Source organism: Camelus ferus, chromosome 11 (genome assembly GCF_009834535.1).
Source record: "Camelus ferus isolate YT-003-E chromosome 11, BCGSAC_Cfer_1.0, whole genome shotgun sequence".
NCBI lineage: Eukaryota > Metazoa > Chordata > Mammalia > Artiodactyla > Camelidae > Camelus > Camelus ferus.
Window position 1 is genome coordinate 75,126,296 of NC_045706.1, and position 13,509 is coordinate 75,139,804.

Genomic DNA, 13,509 nt, shown 5'->3' on the forward strand with positions numbered 1-13,509 from the left:
TCTGTAAAGATACTGAGAAGGAGGAAGAAGTAGCTATAAAAAGGCAGCGCTGTAAGGAGAATTCCCATGAGGAGTAAAAGTAAAACTCAGGAAACGTGGAGAACAGGGGGTGGAAGCTGAGATGCCGCAGATTGGCCAGTTCCTCTCTCCTTCCATCACATGTTTGTTTCCTGGTATGATCCTGTTAAACTTGCCTGATTTAAGCTGATAATTTAATTCCCAACTTCATCGATAATCTATGGATACTTTTCCTACAACTACTTATTTAAAATTTTATTGCATATTTAGTTAGTAATTATATGTAGTCTTTTTATTGAGACTGCTTCAATATTAAAACTACAGAAAGGGACAGTTAAATCTTAAAAAGAGGCCATACTAACTGAAAGGGAAGAAGCGTTTGAGCAGTCCCCTGAAGTGTTAATTACTGCACTTGAGCGCTTTGTTTACCTTCCAGTTTTTCATGAGCCCAAACAAATGATAATCGTAACAAACAAACCGTAATGTTTCCAGTCAAATGCCTTCATTTTTCTGAGCATGGTGGGCTTTTCTCACCTAGAACAATGAGGAGCTTTGGTGCCGGAGTAGACCGCATTGTCACATGACGATTTGGCAGAATGCATGGAAACATCCTCCAGATGGCTGCTTCTCCTCCTGCCGCGCTCTCAGGTCTGAGGGCTCAGCACTAAGGACGATGCAGTCGATGCAGTGACAGCATTTCTGTGGGATGTTAAGGACCGTAGTATAGACTTACTACTTACGGAAAACCTGAGTGAAGGACCATGGAGCGTAAGCGAGCAGAGGTTGACCGTTGACGCGCCTTCTAGACCATGCTTCTCAAGCACGCAGTAAGGTGCGTCACCCGCTGGCAAGTGCCCGACTCCTGGTCCACAGACGAGACTTCTCCGCTGAGTCCCCAAGGCCCTCTTACTCTGCAGTACTGATTAAAGAGAACTTCTTGTGTCTTACATGCCAAATACGCCTGTGGAGGAGCTGATACTCTGCAGTAAGAACTTAGGAGACTGACCTGAATTCTCTCCCAGCTGGGCCTCAGTCACAACTGAAGTGACAGTGTTCCTGCTGAGAGCTCAGACCGGCGCCCCACTTGTGTCCCACAGTCGGCGCCACTGAGTGCAGGAATCCACGTAGGTCCAGAGAGCCTTATGGGCCAATGGCTCTACACAGTGAGAAGACCACCTTTGTCTGACCCCTCCAGTGATCTAATTTTTGAATAGAACTGAATTTTTTGAAAATTCTCTAAGAATGAGTTGGCCCTGAGAAGATCCCTCTCCAGTAGCTACCTAAACAGATCTCTGAATGGGCTTATTTACTTCTACTCATAGGAGCACAGCAGGTTAAGTTAGAGGGGCTTCCTGAATCTTACCTAAAAGAGCCATCAAATATTAAAAACTAAAGATACAGCTATAAATATAAAACACTGAAGCAGTCACCTCTTTCATCAAGAACATTTACACTTCTTTAGTTTCTACTGCAGAAGATCTGTGGTATCAAGATACGGACTAGAGTGTTGAGTTGCTTGTCATACTGTTGAATCGTAGAGGGGAGGGGGAGGGAGTTCTGACGGCCAGTGTTCTCCAGTGCTCATGCCTGTTGCTGCAGTCTGCCCACTGCATATTCAGATACTGGAATTGGTGATCTGAAGGAACGCCCTCAAGTCTTAGCCCAGGTTCCCTGGAGGACAGAGCAAAGAGGCTGTTTGCTGACACTGTGTTGGGGCTGGAGGTGTTACAGTCTCAGGGAGGTAAGAGTGAGGGGCAAAGAGCACTGAGGCAGGGAAGCTGGGAGAGCACAGTAATGCCTCCCTGAGCTGACCGCTGACCGCAGCTCCCAGCAGGACAGCAGCTACTCTGCTGTACCGGATGCCCCTGGGAGGCCGTGCGCATCATGGAGCAGTGCCTCCTGGGAAGGAAGGACTGAGCACTTTATCTGCTGGTTCCATCCCATCTCCTGTCTCTTACTGGTCTGAGGGAGTTCATTTCTTCCTACGTCCTGCTGATACTAAGCAGCTGTTCCAGGGGGACCCCTGGGGAAGCCAGAGCCAGCTCGGGCCCAGCCTGCCCAGGGTCCAGGCACTGCAGTCTCTCCACTGTCAGCAGCAGGTGGTCTTACACAGTGGTGTGGTTAGGAGCCAGCATGTCACCACACTAATGGTGCAAGCCATTTCTAGGGCCACGGTGCCTCAGAAGCAAGGCAGATTGCTAGGACTTGGAGAGAAGGGGGCTTAGGGTGGGTTGGGGTACTAGTCCTGATACAAGGAAAATTCCACTTAAAGCACAGTCCTTTATATTATATATGGAAATTTATGCCTATGAACGTGTGGACCTAAATAGCGAACTACACGGAGGCACACACTAAAGCATAAAACTGCACTGTGTCCAGTACCGGGCACGTCCTCATGACGTCCAGTAACCAGGGTACAGCAAAATCATTCAGAGTGCAGGCACTTGGACAGGCCGCCTGTGTTTGAATCCCAGCTTCACCGTGTGGCTGTATGATCTCGAGCATCAACGTTCCTATCTATAAAATGGGCCTAATTAAGGTCTCTACGTCACAGGACTGTGGTGAAAATTAAATTCGTTGTTACATGTAACGCGCTCAGAACACTGCCTATCACATAATGAGCTCTGTAAGTATTCTCTAGTGTCATTCTACTTGATCAGTTTCACTTCCTTACCAAAGTCAGGTCAGAGAAGCCCACAGAGGAGATTTTTCAGCACAGTGAGCCTGGAACCGAACAAGGCAGGGGACCTGAGTTCTCATCCGGTGCTAACTGGGTGCCCTTAAGCAGGTCCCATTTAATTCCTCTGTACTTTTTCCCTTTGGACTGAAAGCTTTGAACTGGATGTTCTCAGGGGTAATATCCACCTTTAGAGCTGTCTGATGTGCTGTTTTTGAGTAAGTCCTTTTCATTTTTCAGGGCAATTTCCTAATTCTTCTAAATGCATAAACACTGATTAGAAGGATGCAAATTTTCACTACTTTTCTTCTGATCTTTCATGAAAGGGCAAAAAAGAAAATGAACTCCGTGTCTCTTAGTGCAGGAATGTCACAATAAAAACGATTTATAGAAAATGACATCCAGCTTCTGTACATGTGTGTGTTTCTCCACCTTTTCCTAGATCGGTAGTTAAACTATCACATAATTATACATAATATGGTTAGATGAATAAAAAAGTGTTGAGGGCTAAAAAGCATTTAGGGACACAGAGAGGAGCCCCTCAGAAATGGGATTAATCCAGAAACCTCTGCCACAGTATCTTGCTGATTTGCTGCAAGTTGTCAGTACTACCAATCCCAAGCTCCTAGGAGTCAACATAAAATCACATAAATGTAAAAATTTACTCTGTCAGTAAAACACAGACAATCTCCTTCTTTGGGAGAAACAGAAATTCCTGAAGCATTCCCCCCACCCCCCGAGGGTCTTTGTGGGAAAACAACGTGTGATACGATGAAGAAGGCCTCCAGCAGTTCAGTAAAAGTAATTATTTGAGAATTTGTACGGTGCAGTCCAGGGATACGGGTGCCGTCTGAGGATGGCTCAGCTCAGAATGAGCACCGAGGGGCTGGGAGGATGGGGGGCTCTGCGTCCTTAAGACAGTCTTCAGAAAAACCCTCCTCCCAGCTGAACACGTAGCCCTTGGCGAGGAATCCGAGAGTGGATCGAGTGCTTACTTAGAGTGCAGCAGTTTCTCAGGAGTTGATCTGGGGCGAGATTAATAACCATTTGCGAAAACTTAGAATTGCAGATACTGGGACTACTAGAACTGGGAGATCTGAAAATCCAAACGATGCGTTACTGCGATCTGTTCTGTGATAAAATCTACCCCGACTGCTGCTTCGCACAGACTGTTCCAGCTTCCTAGCGCCTTCTGCTCTAACGGCTCCTCCCTGGGGCTGGAGGTCGCCAGTCACCCAGTGCTCTCATCCTCCCCTCTGTCAGGCTATCCTAGTAGGACTGCAGGGCGCGTACTTTCCACATTCGGGGCAGTATCCAGGGCTTCTACGGCTTAAACAAAGAAACAGATAGGTAGGTGAAGGCTTTTTAAAATCAGTACTGTGCTCAGGATAAACACACTCCCTCTTGTGACAGATCAGCCTCACTTGGCTAATTTGATAACCTCTGATTCTAGAGTCACTCATTCCTTCATGTTGTACTTTCTTAACGGAGCTTTTGGTGGCGTAGCCTAAGTTTTGTCAGCAGGACCTTGAAATAGAAAACCGTTTCAGATCAGCTGGTTTCAGTGCTTTAGCATAGTATTAATTAGTTCTAAATATGCTGAATCCAGGGGAAACAGAATTCCAAACGAAATGGAAGTGTATCTGATACAGGAAGAAGTCAGCCGTAAAGTCACACTATGCAACACATCTGACCACTTTGAGAGCCTCCAGCGCGGTAGCTGAGCTGCATTTCTCTGGTTCAGTGTTTTTGTTGTCTCTTATATGTTAGTAAATCTTAGGCATTTAAATGAAGTTTGCTTTGGGTAAGCCACATTTTTAAAAATTTTCTTACTTAAAGAACATTAGAAACATGATCATCCTATTGAGAAGTAGAACTCTAGAAGGTTACTTACTATGCGACGGTTCAACAACAAAGAGAATGGACAGTAATGAAAGGTACAGACAGAAAAATAAGCCAAAAGCTACAATTTGAGAATTGTTATTTTTTGTATGTGTATAAATCTAGACTTTTTGGACCCTATACTAAAAGTAAACTAAATAAAATTTTCACATTGTACTAGCTTTGTAGCTCTTCAAAGGAAAGATAATATTTGTAAAACTTTGGATTAATTTTGCATACTACATGATAGCACATTATCTAGTTCTCTCATTCATTTACACTTTCTTGAACATTTTTTATGTGCAGGGAACTGTACTGGATGCACAGTATATGTGTACTGTGTTTAATAAGCAAACCAGCTATGGCCCCTTTCCTCATGGAGCTTTACTTCTAGAAACCTCCATGTTCATTTAATTTTTAAAAATTAAATTTAAAAAAACTTGTGGAACCATCTATCATTGAGTAAAGTTACAATCTTGTAAGTGTTTCCCTGATGCCGTGAGTCATCTTTTTATGAGTATGACTCCTCTAGTTTTGGAAGCTAGAACAAAGACCAGAACTAGTTGGAGTTCTGGAGATGTGACTGCTGTCTATACTTTCGATTTTCCTTAGTGTGAGTTGGCCTGTTTGTATTTTAAACCAAACTGTTAGTACCATATCCCTGTCTTTCAGCTTTGTCCTTAAGTTATCCAATTAAATCTTCTATATTCCAGTCTTTTTTTTTTTGGTAATGTTAAGATTCAACATCACCTTGTAGATTATGACTACATTTCAGATGCCAGATAAAATTATTTAATATTGACTTACAACATTACTACATTATGGGAAATACTTTCAGAAAGAGTTCAGCTCCTGGAAACTTCTGTTCACTTATACTGTAACTAGCTTGCACATGAAATTTAAGAGGAAAAGATTATGATAACTTTTTCAATAGTTGCTGAAGGCTTAGAAGTACCAAAAGAGCACAAGCCAGTGGCTCCTTTGGGGTGATGCTCAGAGTGTAGACTTGGTTGGCACCCTCAGCCTGTGATGTACCGTGCTGCCCTAAATGCCCATAAACTAGAAAGGTCCCTCAGAAACAAAGTGAATTTCTTTGCTGTCATCAGTCTGCCCTGGTTTAAATCATATTTGCATCTTCATTTGATGGGGATAAACTATTTTCTCCACCAAGAAACAAGGGCTGGTATAATTTAGTCTTATCTCAGCATTTTTTCTCTTATAAGGCAAGTTTTTGAAGAATTGAATGGATGTTTTTCTTCAAGCCTTTCCCTACCGCCCCCCCCATCAAGTGCTGAAAGCTTGAGAAACTTTTAGACAAAATGGAAGATTTTTAGCAATTTTATTACAAACTTCAGTTATACTAAAAGCAAATCATGATGTTGAATGCTTCCATTCAATGACTGATTTTATCATAGGTCAGATATATGATCACCCTTGACCTTGGAAAGACTCGCAACAATCTTATTCAGAAAACAGCTGGTAATTCTTGGTTGCTTTTGGCAATCAGAACTTTTTGCCTAAGGGAAAATTTAAATTGTGGAGCTGCTCCTTTTTAATTTAAATCTTCTTTCCCTTAACCTCCCTTTGTAACGTTGGAAAAATTTGAAGACTAAACTACAGGTTGAAGGTATAGTGTTTAAGGCCCTTTGGCAGTTTAAGCAGAATATGGAATGGGGTGGGATGAGGAACCCTACTTTGAAAAAGGTACTTTTAAGGTGCTATTTCCTTGAGTAAGATACTTTTAAAAGATCTGTCTCCAGTTCGCTTGGAAAAGCTGATCTGCAGTAAATTTGGAATGAAAGAATTTTTTCCTTTCTACATAACCCATGATTCTATTGCCTAAAAATTTTCTAGTTTAGCTTTAGCTTTCAAGGTTTTATTTTTTTATGTAGTGATAAAATTTCCAGTGAGGAGATTCAATTATATCCCCAGAAGCAGTTCTCAAAGGAACACAAGGTACGAAAAGAAGTAATATTAAAGATATTCTGAAGAGAGAGCTTCCAACTCAGTCTAACAAGAAATTGAAAAGAGTAGCTGGCCCCATCTGTCTTTATGAAATCTGGCTTTCCTGCTTCTGAATCAGTATATCTATTTTTGCTCAATATTTTTTTTTCAAATGAGTCTCATCTCTCCTAAAATATTTACTGTTATTATTGACAGGTAGACGTTACGTAAGAAAAATGAGAGCGATCTTTGCTCAGGGAGTTTACTTTTTAAAGAAGGCGATTTGATGTCCAGTCTTTCTTGACCCTCCAGAGGTCCATCCATCATGAGTGGTCTCAGTTCCCGAAGAGGTTGCTAGGACCTTAGATCCTGTTCCACAAGCTGCTGTGGCAGACCTTTGAGCTGGTCTGTCTTCTTTGGGAGCATAAATGGCAAAGAGTGTTGGTTTTTGTTTCTCCTCAAAGCTATGTGGCATACTGCCCTCTTGCATCTTCTTTGGGTTTCCTGATGGCTACCTTTGTATGTTCTACTGAGCCAGCAGAGCTGCTCTTTCTAACTCCCTTGCCTCTCTAGGTGATGAAAATAATGGTGCAGTTCCTTAAGCCAGTAATCTCTCACCATTGTTTTACTGGAACACTCTTTACAAGAGGGAGCGGGTTAAGCTGGGAAATAAAAGTTCCACCAGTAGCTCTGAAAATGGGAGGAAAGCGAAAGATTGTTGGGTCTAAAAGGAAGAATCAAATGTTGCTCACCAATTTTCAACAACACCTGAAGAGCAGGCGCAAGGGGCTCCTTTCAGTTTTCCTGAGGCCGTGTTGTAATGACAATATGGTTTTGTGTGTCCGTGTGGTTTTGTTTTCGTTTTGTTTTTGACTTCACAGGAAGAGGTTTAAACATGAAGGCAAACCTTTTAGATGTTAGCATGGCTACGTATAAAGCAAAGCTGCCTTTTTTTTTCTTTTCTCTGCATCCATTTAGGCCTATCACATAATTTAAGAAAAAATAAAAATTTAACCACAGGAGCTCTAACTATAGTGTGAAAAAAACCCTGATCAATTTTGTTTTCGCAGCACGATATTATCAAAGATTTAAGAGACAAATTTGCCAGCCTCGGCGAGAACTCTCTGGTAACAGCATAAATGTCTGTGTTGGTTGCTTTTGATTTAAAGGTTTCTTTTTTTTTTTTTTTTTTCATTTGTTTGAGCCCATTTCTTTTCCCCCTCTTTTTAGTTTCCTTTATTTTTCATATTCTGTAACTAGCAAGCCTTCATTTTTTAAACCTCTTCCATCTTCCAGTGTCTATTTTCCGTACTTTGGATGGAAAGTTTACGGCAGCAAAGCTGTCACCCTGGCTACTTCTGCTGCAGCTCTTCCTGCTCTTAGGTCATACCTGTTTGGCCGTTGTGTTTATGGACATGATACTAATTGTTTCATGTCCCGTTGACTCAGCTTCTCTCCACGCCATGGGATGGACTCGCTGTCCTCGGGCTCTATGCAACTTCCATCCTGCAACTTACACTGCTTGGTTCCGTCTAATTCCAGCGAACTGGATAGCTCAAGTGAATGATCCTACCCGTCTTGAACTTGCTGTGCCTTTATATTTTACTTCTATTCCCATCTGTGTGCTTTCAGTGGTAGTTTAAGTGGGAAAGAGCCAAGTCCAGCCGTCGCTCTAGCAGTGCCGTGCAGTATCGTTTGTTACCACCGGAGGATACAAAATATAAAGGCACACTGCTTCTTTTGTCCTCGGGGGGCGGGCCTGGGGGGATGTGTGCCGTAAGTCCACCACTTAGCTGAAGCCTGCCCTTCTCTGCATATCAGCTTTCAATTTTGCTTATACTCCAACACGTCTCAGTTAATGTTTCTCTGTCATTCCGTGATAACCTCCTACTCGAGCCATTTGCTGAGCAGTATCAAGTTATGGCCATGACTTGGGAGATGATTAAAAACGTGACAAACTTATGCACAAATGCATAATTCAGAAAGTGAAAGTTTCAGTGATGAAGTACAGTCCTTCAAAACTCTGATACAGGTTTTGGACTAATCAAATAATTACAATTGAGAAAATTCATCCTGATCAACCAGTACCAAAAGTATATCATGAGAAATATAAAGGGGAAAAAAAAACCCAAGAGTTGAATCCGTTACCACCTGTTGAATAACATTGTTGGTGTTGAAATGGTCCATAATGTTGTCATAGAGCCCATACATGAAGAGATGACTGAAAAATACAGTTTATTAAGCCGCTCTGCTTAATGACAGCCAGCAACATAAACGGTTGGGATTTGTGTTCAGGAAAAGGAAATGGAGAAGCAGAAGCTTCTGTACCAGCAAGCCAGGCTGCATGACCGCGGCGCTGCCGAGATGGTGCTGCAGACCCTCAGCGCCAGCAAAGGTGAGCTGCCCTGCCCTGCCCTGCCTGCCCTGCCCTGCCCGGAGGGCTCCTGCCCCGGGCTTGACTTACATTCTCCTGCTTTATTTAGTCCCTGGATTTTCTTACTTGTGACTAGGTCAGGTGACTTAAAAAGGCAAGCTAGCCTAGACTGTGTCCAGTGTTGATTTTTTTTTTAATCAGAGACTTACTAAAAGGTGTATTTTATTTCTGTTCATTCAGTTTTTGAAGTTATATTGGGACACAACTCTAGCAAACTAAATCGGGGCTGGGCAGACGTTTTCCTGTGAGGTACCTGAGAGTAAAGATTTCCTGCGTGGTGAGCCATCCAGGGCCCTGTGGCAACTCTGAGCTGCAGCTGGAGACAATTGGTACACAAGTGGTGTGGCTCTGTACCAGTAAAGCTGTTCGCAGAGACAGGCCACGTGGACCTGGCCCTCAGGGCCCTGGGTATAAATGCGTAGATTTTTTTAAGTGAGCCATTTTTCACAATTAAAGTACTATTTTATTTTTCAATAGCCAGTAATATTGTCTCTGTGAAGACTTTTTTTTTTTTTTTCACTCTTAGTCATGGAGTGGAAAAGTTTTGGTGGTTATTAAGCGCCTCTCTCCAAATACAGAGATTATTTCATTTCTAGGATAAGTAGAGGTGGCCAGCGTAAAAGTGGACTATAATACACTAAATTATAGACAACTAGTTGGATTTAAAATTTTTTTTATTATTATTTGAATAACTTAAAATTGCAACAAGTCATCCTAATAAATCAAGACTATAAACATGGTAAGGTAAAAGTGATGAAATGAAAATTATAAAAATTGTTCAAACATAGTATTGAGGGAGAAGGGAAAGAAATTTTCTTTAGAAAATTTTAAGTAGCTCATACTCACTTCAATATTATTTTAGTACATGTGGTTAGTTTTGAATCTTAGGTGTCAGTATTTCAAAGTCAGTTGTTTCTTCCTATTTGTTTTTCCTTTGCACTCAGATAGTTTCAATTCATGGAAATATTACACTAGAATGTAGTAAAAACATTGATGGCAAAATATGCATTAATACTCCTTTAGTACTTTTTAGTGTGTCAGTCTGTCCCCTCCACCATATACAGATGAGCAGTGTCAGTCTGTCCCCCCCACCGTATACAGACGAGCAGTGTCAGTCTGTCCCCCCCACCGTATACAGACGAGCAGTGTCAGTCTGTCCCCCCCACCGTATACAGACGAGCAGTGTCAGTCTGTCCCCCCCACCGTATACAGACGAGCAGTGTCAGTCTGTCCCCCCAGCCATATGCAGACGAGCAGTGTCAGTCGGTCCCCCCCACCACATACAGATGAGCAGTGGGGTGATGATGACTGGTGAGGTGCGCGTTTTGAGATGGAACCTGTTGATGGAGCAGGCGAAGCGCTGCAAGGGGCACTGTTTCTTGTGCTTTCTAGGTGAGACTGGACCCATGGTGGCTGCTACTCTGAGACTCGGGATTGCTGTCTTAAATGGCGGGAACTCCACAGTGCAGCAGGTAATGTCGATAAGCCGCCCACAGAGTGTGCTTTGCAAACAGACGACCCTGTAGCCATCCTATTGGGCTGTTTTACTTATCCTGAAATAATTATTAGTTGTACACTTGTGCATCTTCTGTGTAAAATGTGCCTTTATTTTAAGGTCATCTTGTCCCCAGTATCCGAATATCTTCTGGGTAGCGCGGTGAACACCTGTGTGGGAAAGGAACTCTCTTTAGAAATCTGAAGTCATGTCATATGGTGCACTTTATGTGAATAAGTCAGCATAAACCAGCTGGCTTGTTTCAGTAGTGAAAAATAGTTTTACCTAGGGAGCCTAGTTTGGTAACGTATTTTATTCATTGATTGACTCTAAAGATTTTGTTACGTATGCCGTATGAAGCTGGCTCCTAGGTTAACAGGTAAGCAGAACGCACTGTTAAGGATTTTTCTACTTAATAATTCTTTCTGTCCTCTGAAGATATGAGAAAATCACTTCCCAACCAAGTTTTATAACTATGCTCGTTTAAAAGTTAGACAGTTTCTGGACTTGGATACTTCACCCATTTGTGGCAAAGGATGCAACCTCTATACCCAGCTGACAGCCAAGGTCTGTGTGTATGTTAGAAAAAGAGCATTCGAGTAGACTGTCAGGAACAGACTGTCACAAGGGTGTACCGCATACCTCTGGGGACACCATTTGCTGGGCAGAAGTGTGGCTCTAAGCTAGGAAAAAATTCTTATGCTCCTTGAAAAACAGCAAAACACAACATAATTTAAGTATCAGGTTGTGTTTTGCTAAAACTAAAATCTTCCTCTTATTTTCGTATCTTGGCTTCTGTTTGAGGAAGAATAGTTTATGAACAGGAAGCTGATACTATTCTTCCTTGGGAAAGTTCTAGGGAGGCAGGGAAAGGGCTAACTGAGGGAAAGGGAGGCCACGGAGAGCCTTGGAAGGCTTGACTTCAAGTTGCTGTGAACCTCAGAGTCGCTGCAGTGGGACAGGGCCATGCATGTGCTTCTGGAAGACCCTGGAGCCCAAGGAAAGGGAAGCAGGGAAACGGTGAAGGCTGCTTTGGGGCTGGTAAAGATTTGGACTGGGTTAGGTAGTAACTCAGAATAGTTGAAAAATTCCTCTCTACCTTTTTCTCAAATTGTGTACTTTTTGCTGTAAGTGTAATCATTACACGTTAGAAGTAGAAGAGTCTATAGGAGACGTAATCTCGGCCAGAGCGCTAATAAGCTCCTCCTTTTTTTTTTCTAAGCCTCTGACAGTTGGTTGACACTTCTGGCCTCCTCTCGGTTTCTAAGCACACAAAGTAAATGACACAGGTTTACAAAGAAAACCAAATATATTGAATTGTGGTTATCAAAATATTATAAAACAGGGTTTTGATAAAGCCTTATGTGTTTCTTTATGAACTCATTAAATAAAGGACCTAGTGCTTGTTCTAATAATTGCTGAGAAGAAAGGGTCAGTGTAAATGATTTTAAGTAGCTCCGACGGCTGTCATGCAATATGAAAATGTCTGAATTGTCACTGGGGTCAGAATCATTGTCACTACTGATCCTGTTTGTGTTTGTCGTCAGGTTTCTAGTTGAAAGTGATGCTGAAGTTCAGTTAGAATTTAGTAAAAGTAAAGGTGAATTTTTTTCTCATCTAATTGACAGGTGTTCTTTTTGATTCCCATAGTCAGTGACTGCGTGACTTAAAAAAAAAGGAAAAATAAAGAACCTGCCTAATCTCTCCACAAGACTTAATCAAGAAATAATTCCCCTTGATTCTGCATTGCTTCAAAAGACCTTAGTTTGTATAGTGTACATATTCAGAAATCCTCGGAGCCAGAAGGAGCCGTGAGAGATCATGTAGTAAATGTACTTGTCTGTGCAGATCTCTTCTTTGTGCTCCAAACCTTCAGGTGTACAGTCCACTGCTTCCCTTCCACCCTGTAAGCCGAATTCAGTTTGTTTTAAAAGACCAATGATTAATAAATGCTTCGTGTTTTATTAGACCAATAAATTGTCACACACATACCCTAAACGGCTCTGTGTGTGTGTGTGTGTGTGTGTGTATCTATGCATGTGTAGGTGTGTGCGTATGTATACACACACATGCACACATACGTGCACACCATGCGTGTGGCAGGGTATATGCAGCCTTCACATACTTGGTTTTATATTATTCTGGAAATAGATGACTGCCAAATTCTGACTGCTTGGCTAAGCCCCCTCTAGACAGCGCTGATAACCAGACTGTCTCAAGATCCAGAGATGGGCAGCATCTTTGTGTTCTTAAAACCTTTGGTGTGCCTTCTGTCTTCCTATCATCTTGTATGAGCTTCTTACTGTAAACCTCCAGCTCGTTTTATCCACATTCGAAGTGGCTGTCTCGCTGTGGCAGGTAACAATGCACTAGCAAGACGGAGCACCATTGCTTTAGCACTTTTTGCGTTTTTATTTAACCAGAGCTTTGACCACAGAATCTGGACATCACTCTGAGAACAGAGGAGAAAAATGATTCCGGGGGTTTCAAGACCCTAGTAATGGAAACGGAATCTCTGTCTGCAACGTTAGCACGTGGTGGTCACAGCCCTCGGGCCGCAGTGCCGTCAGAGGAGCCCACTTCTGTGTGGGGGTCTGTGAGGGGCGTCCGGGTGGGCCTTCTTCCCAGGAAGCTTGAACTTAGTATCTGAACCTCCAAACCCTCACAGTGACTTGAGGAGGATTGAGAGCAGTATTTCCCCCGGACATGTGTGCTGCTGACGGTGTTCTGCAAAGCAGCTCCCTCGTCCCGAGCCGTGCTTATGTCCTGCAGCTTTCTCTCTGTGGCACGCTTGTCGCCATTCCCTGGTAAAGACGGTGTCCGGCATGTCTGTCTGCACTGGGGTTTTGACTCTTTATGTCAGAGCAGAAAGGATGTTCTTCTTATTTCTTTACCTATTTAACAAAAAACAAGCCTGTGTTCAGTGGCCATCTGGTTTATGTATTTGCTGTAGAAAATGCTCGACTACCTCAAGGAGAAAAAGGACGTGGGCTTCTTTCAGAGCCTGGCGGGCCTGATGCAGTCGTGCAGGTAAGGACGCGCCTCCCTCGCCGTGGGTCC

General features: G+C 42.8%; 1 protein-coding gene across 1 annotated transcript in view; it reads left to right on the plus strand.

Annotated features, from left to right (window-relative positions):
• RYR2 (ryanodine receptor 2) overlaps positions 1–13,509 on the plus strand; it is a 543,213-nt gene that overhangs the window by 477,366 nt on the left and 52,338 nt on the right. The window contains exons 82-84 of the mRNA XM_032491926.1: positions 8,816–8,915; positions 10,347–10,426; positions 13,403–13,479. Of these exons, the coding sequence (XP_032347817.1) occupies positions 8,816–8,915; positions 10,347–10,426; positions 13,403–13,479 (257 nt within the window). The remainder of the gene's footprint in view (positions 1–8,815; positions 8,916–10,346; positions 10,427–13,402; positions 13,480–13,509) is intronic.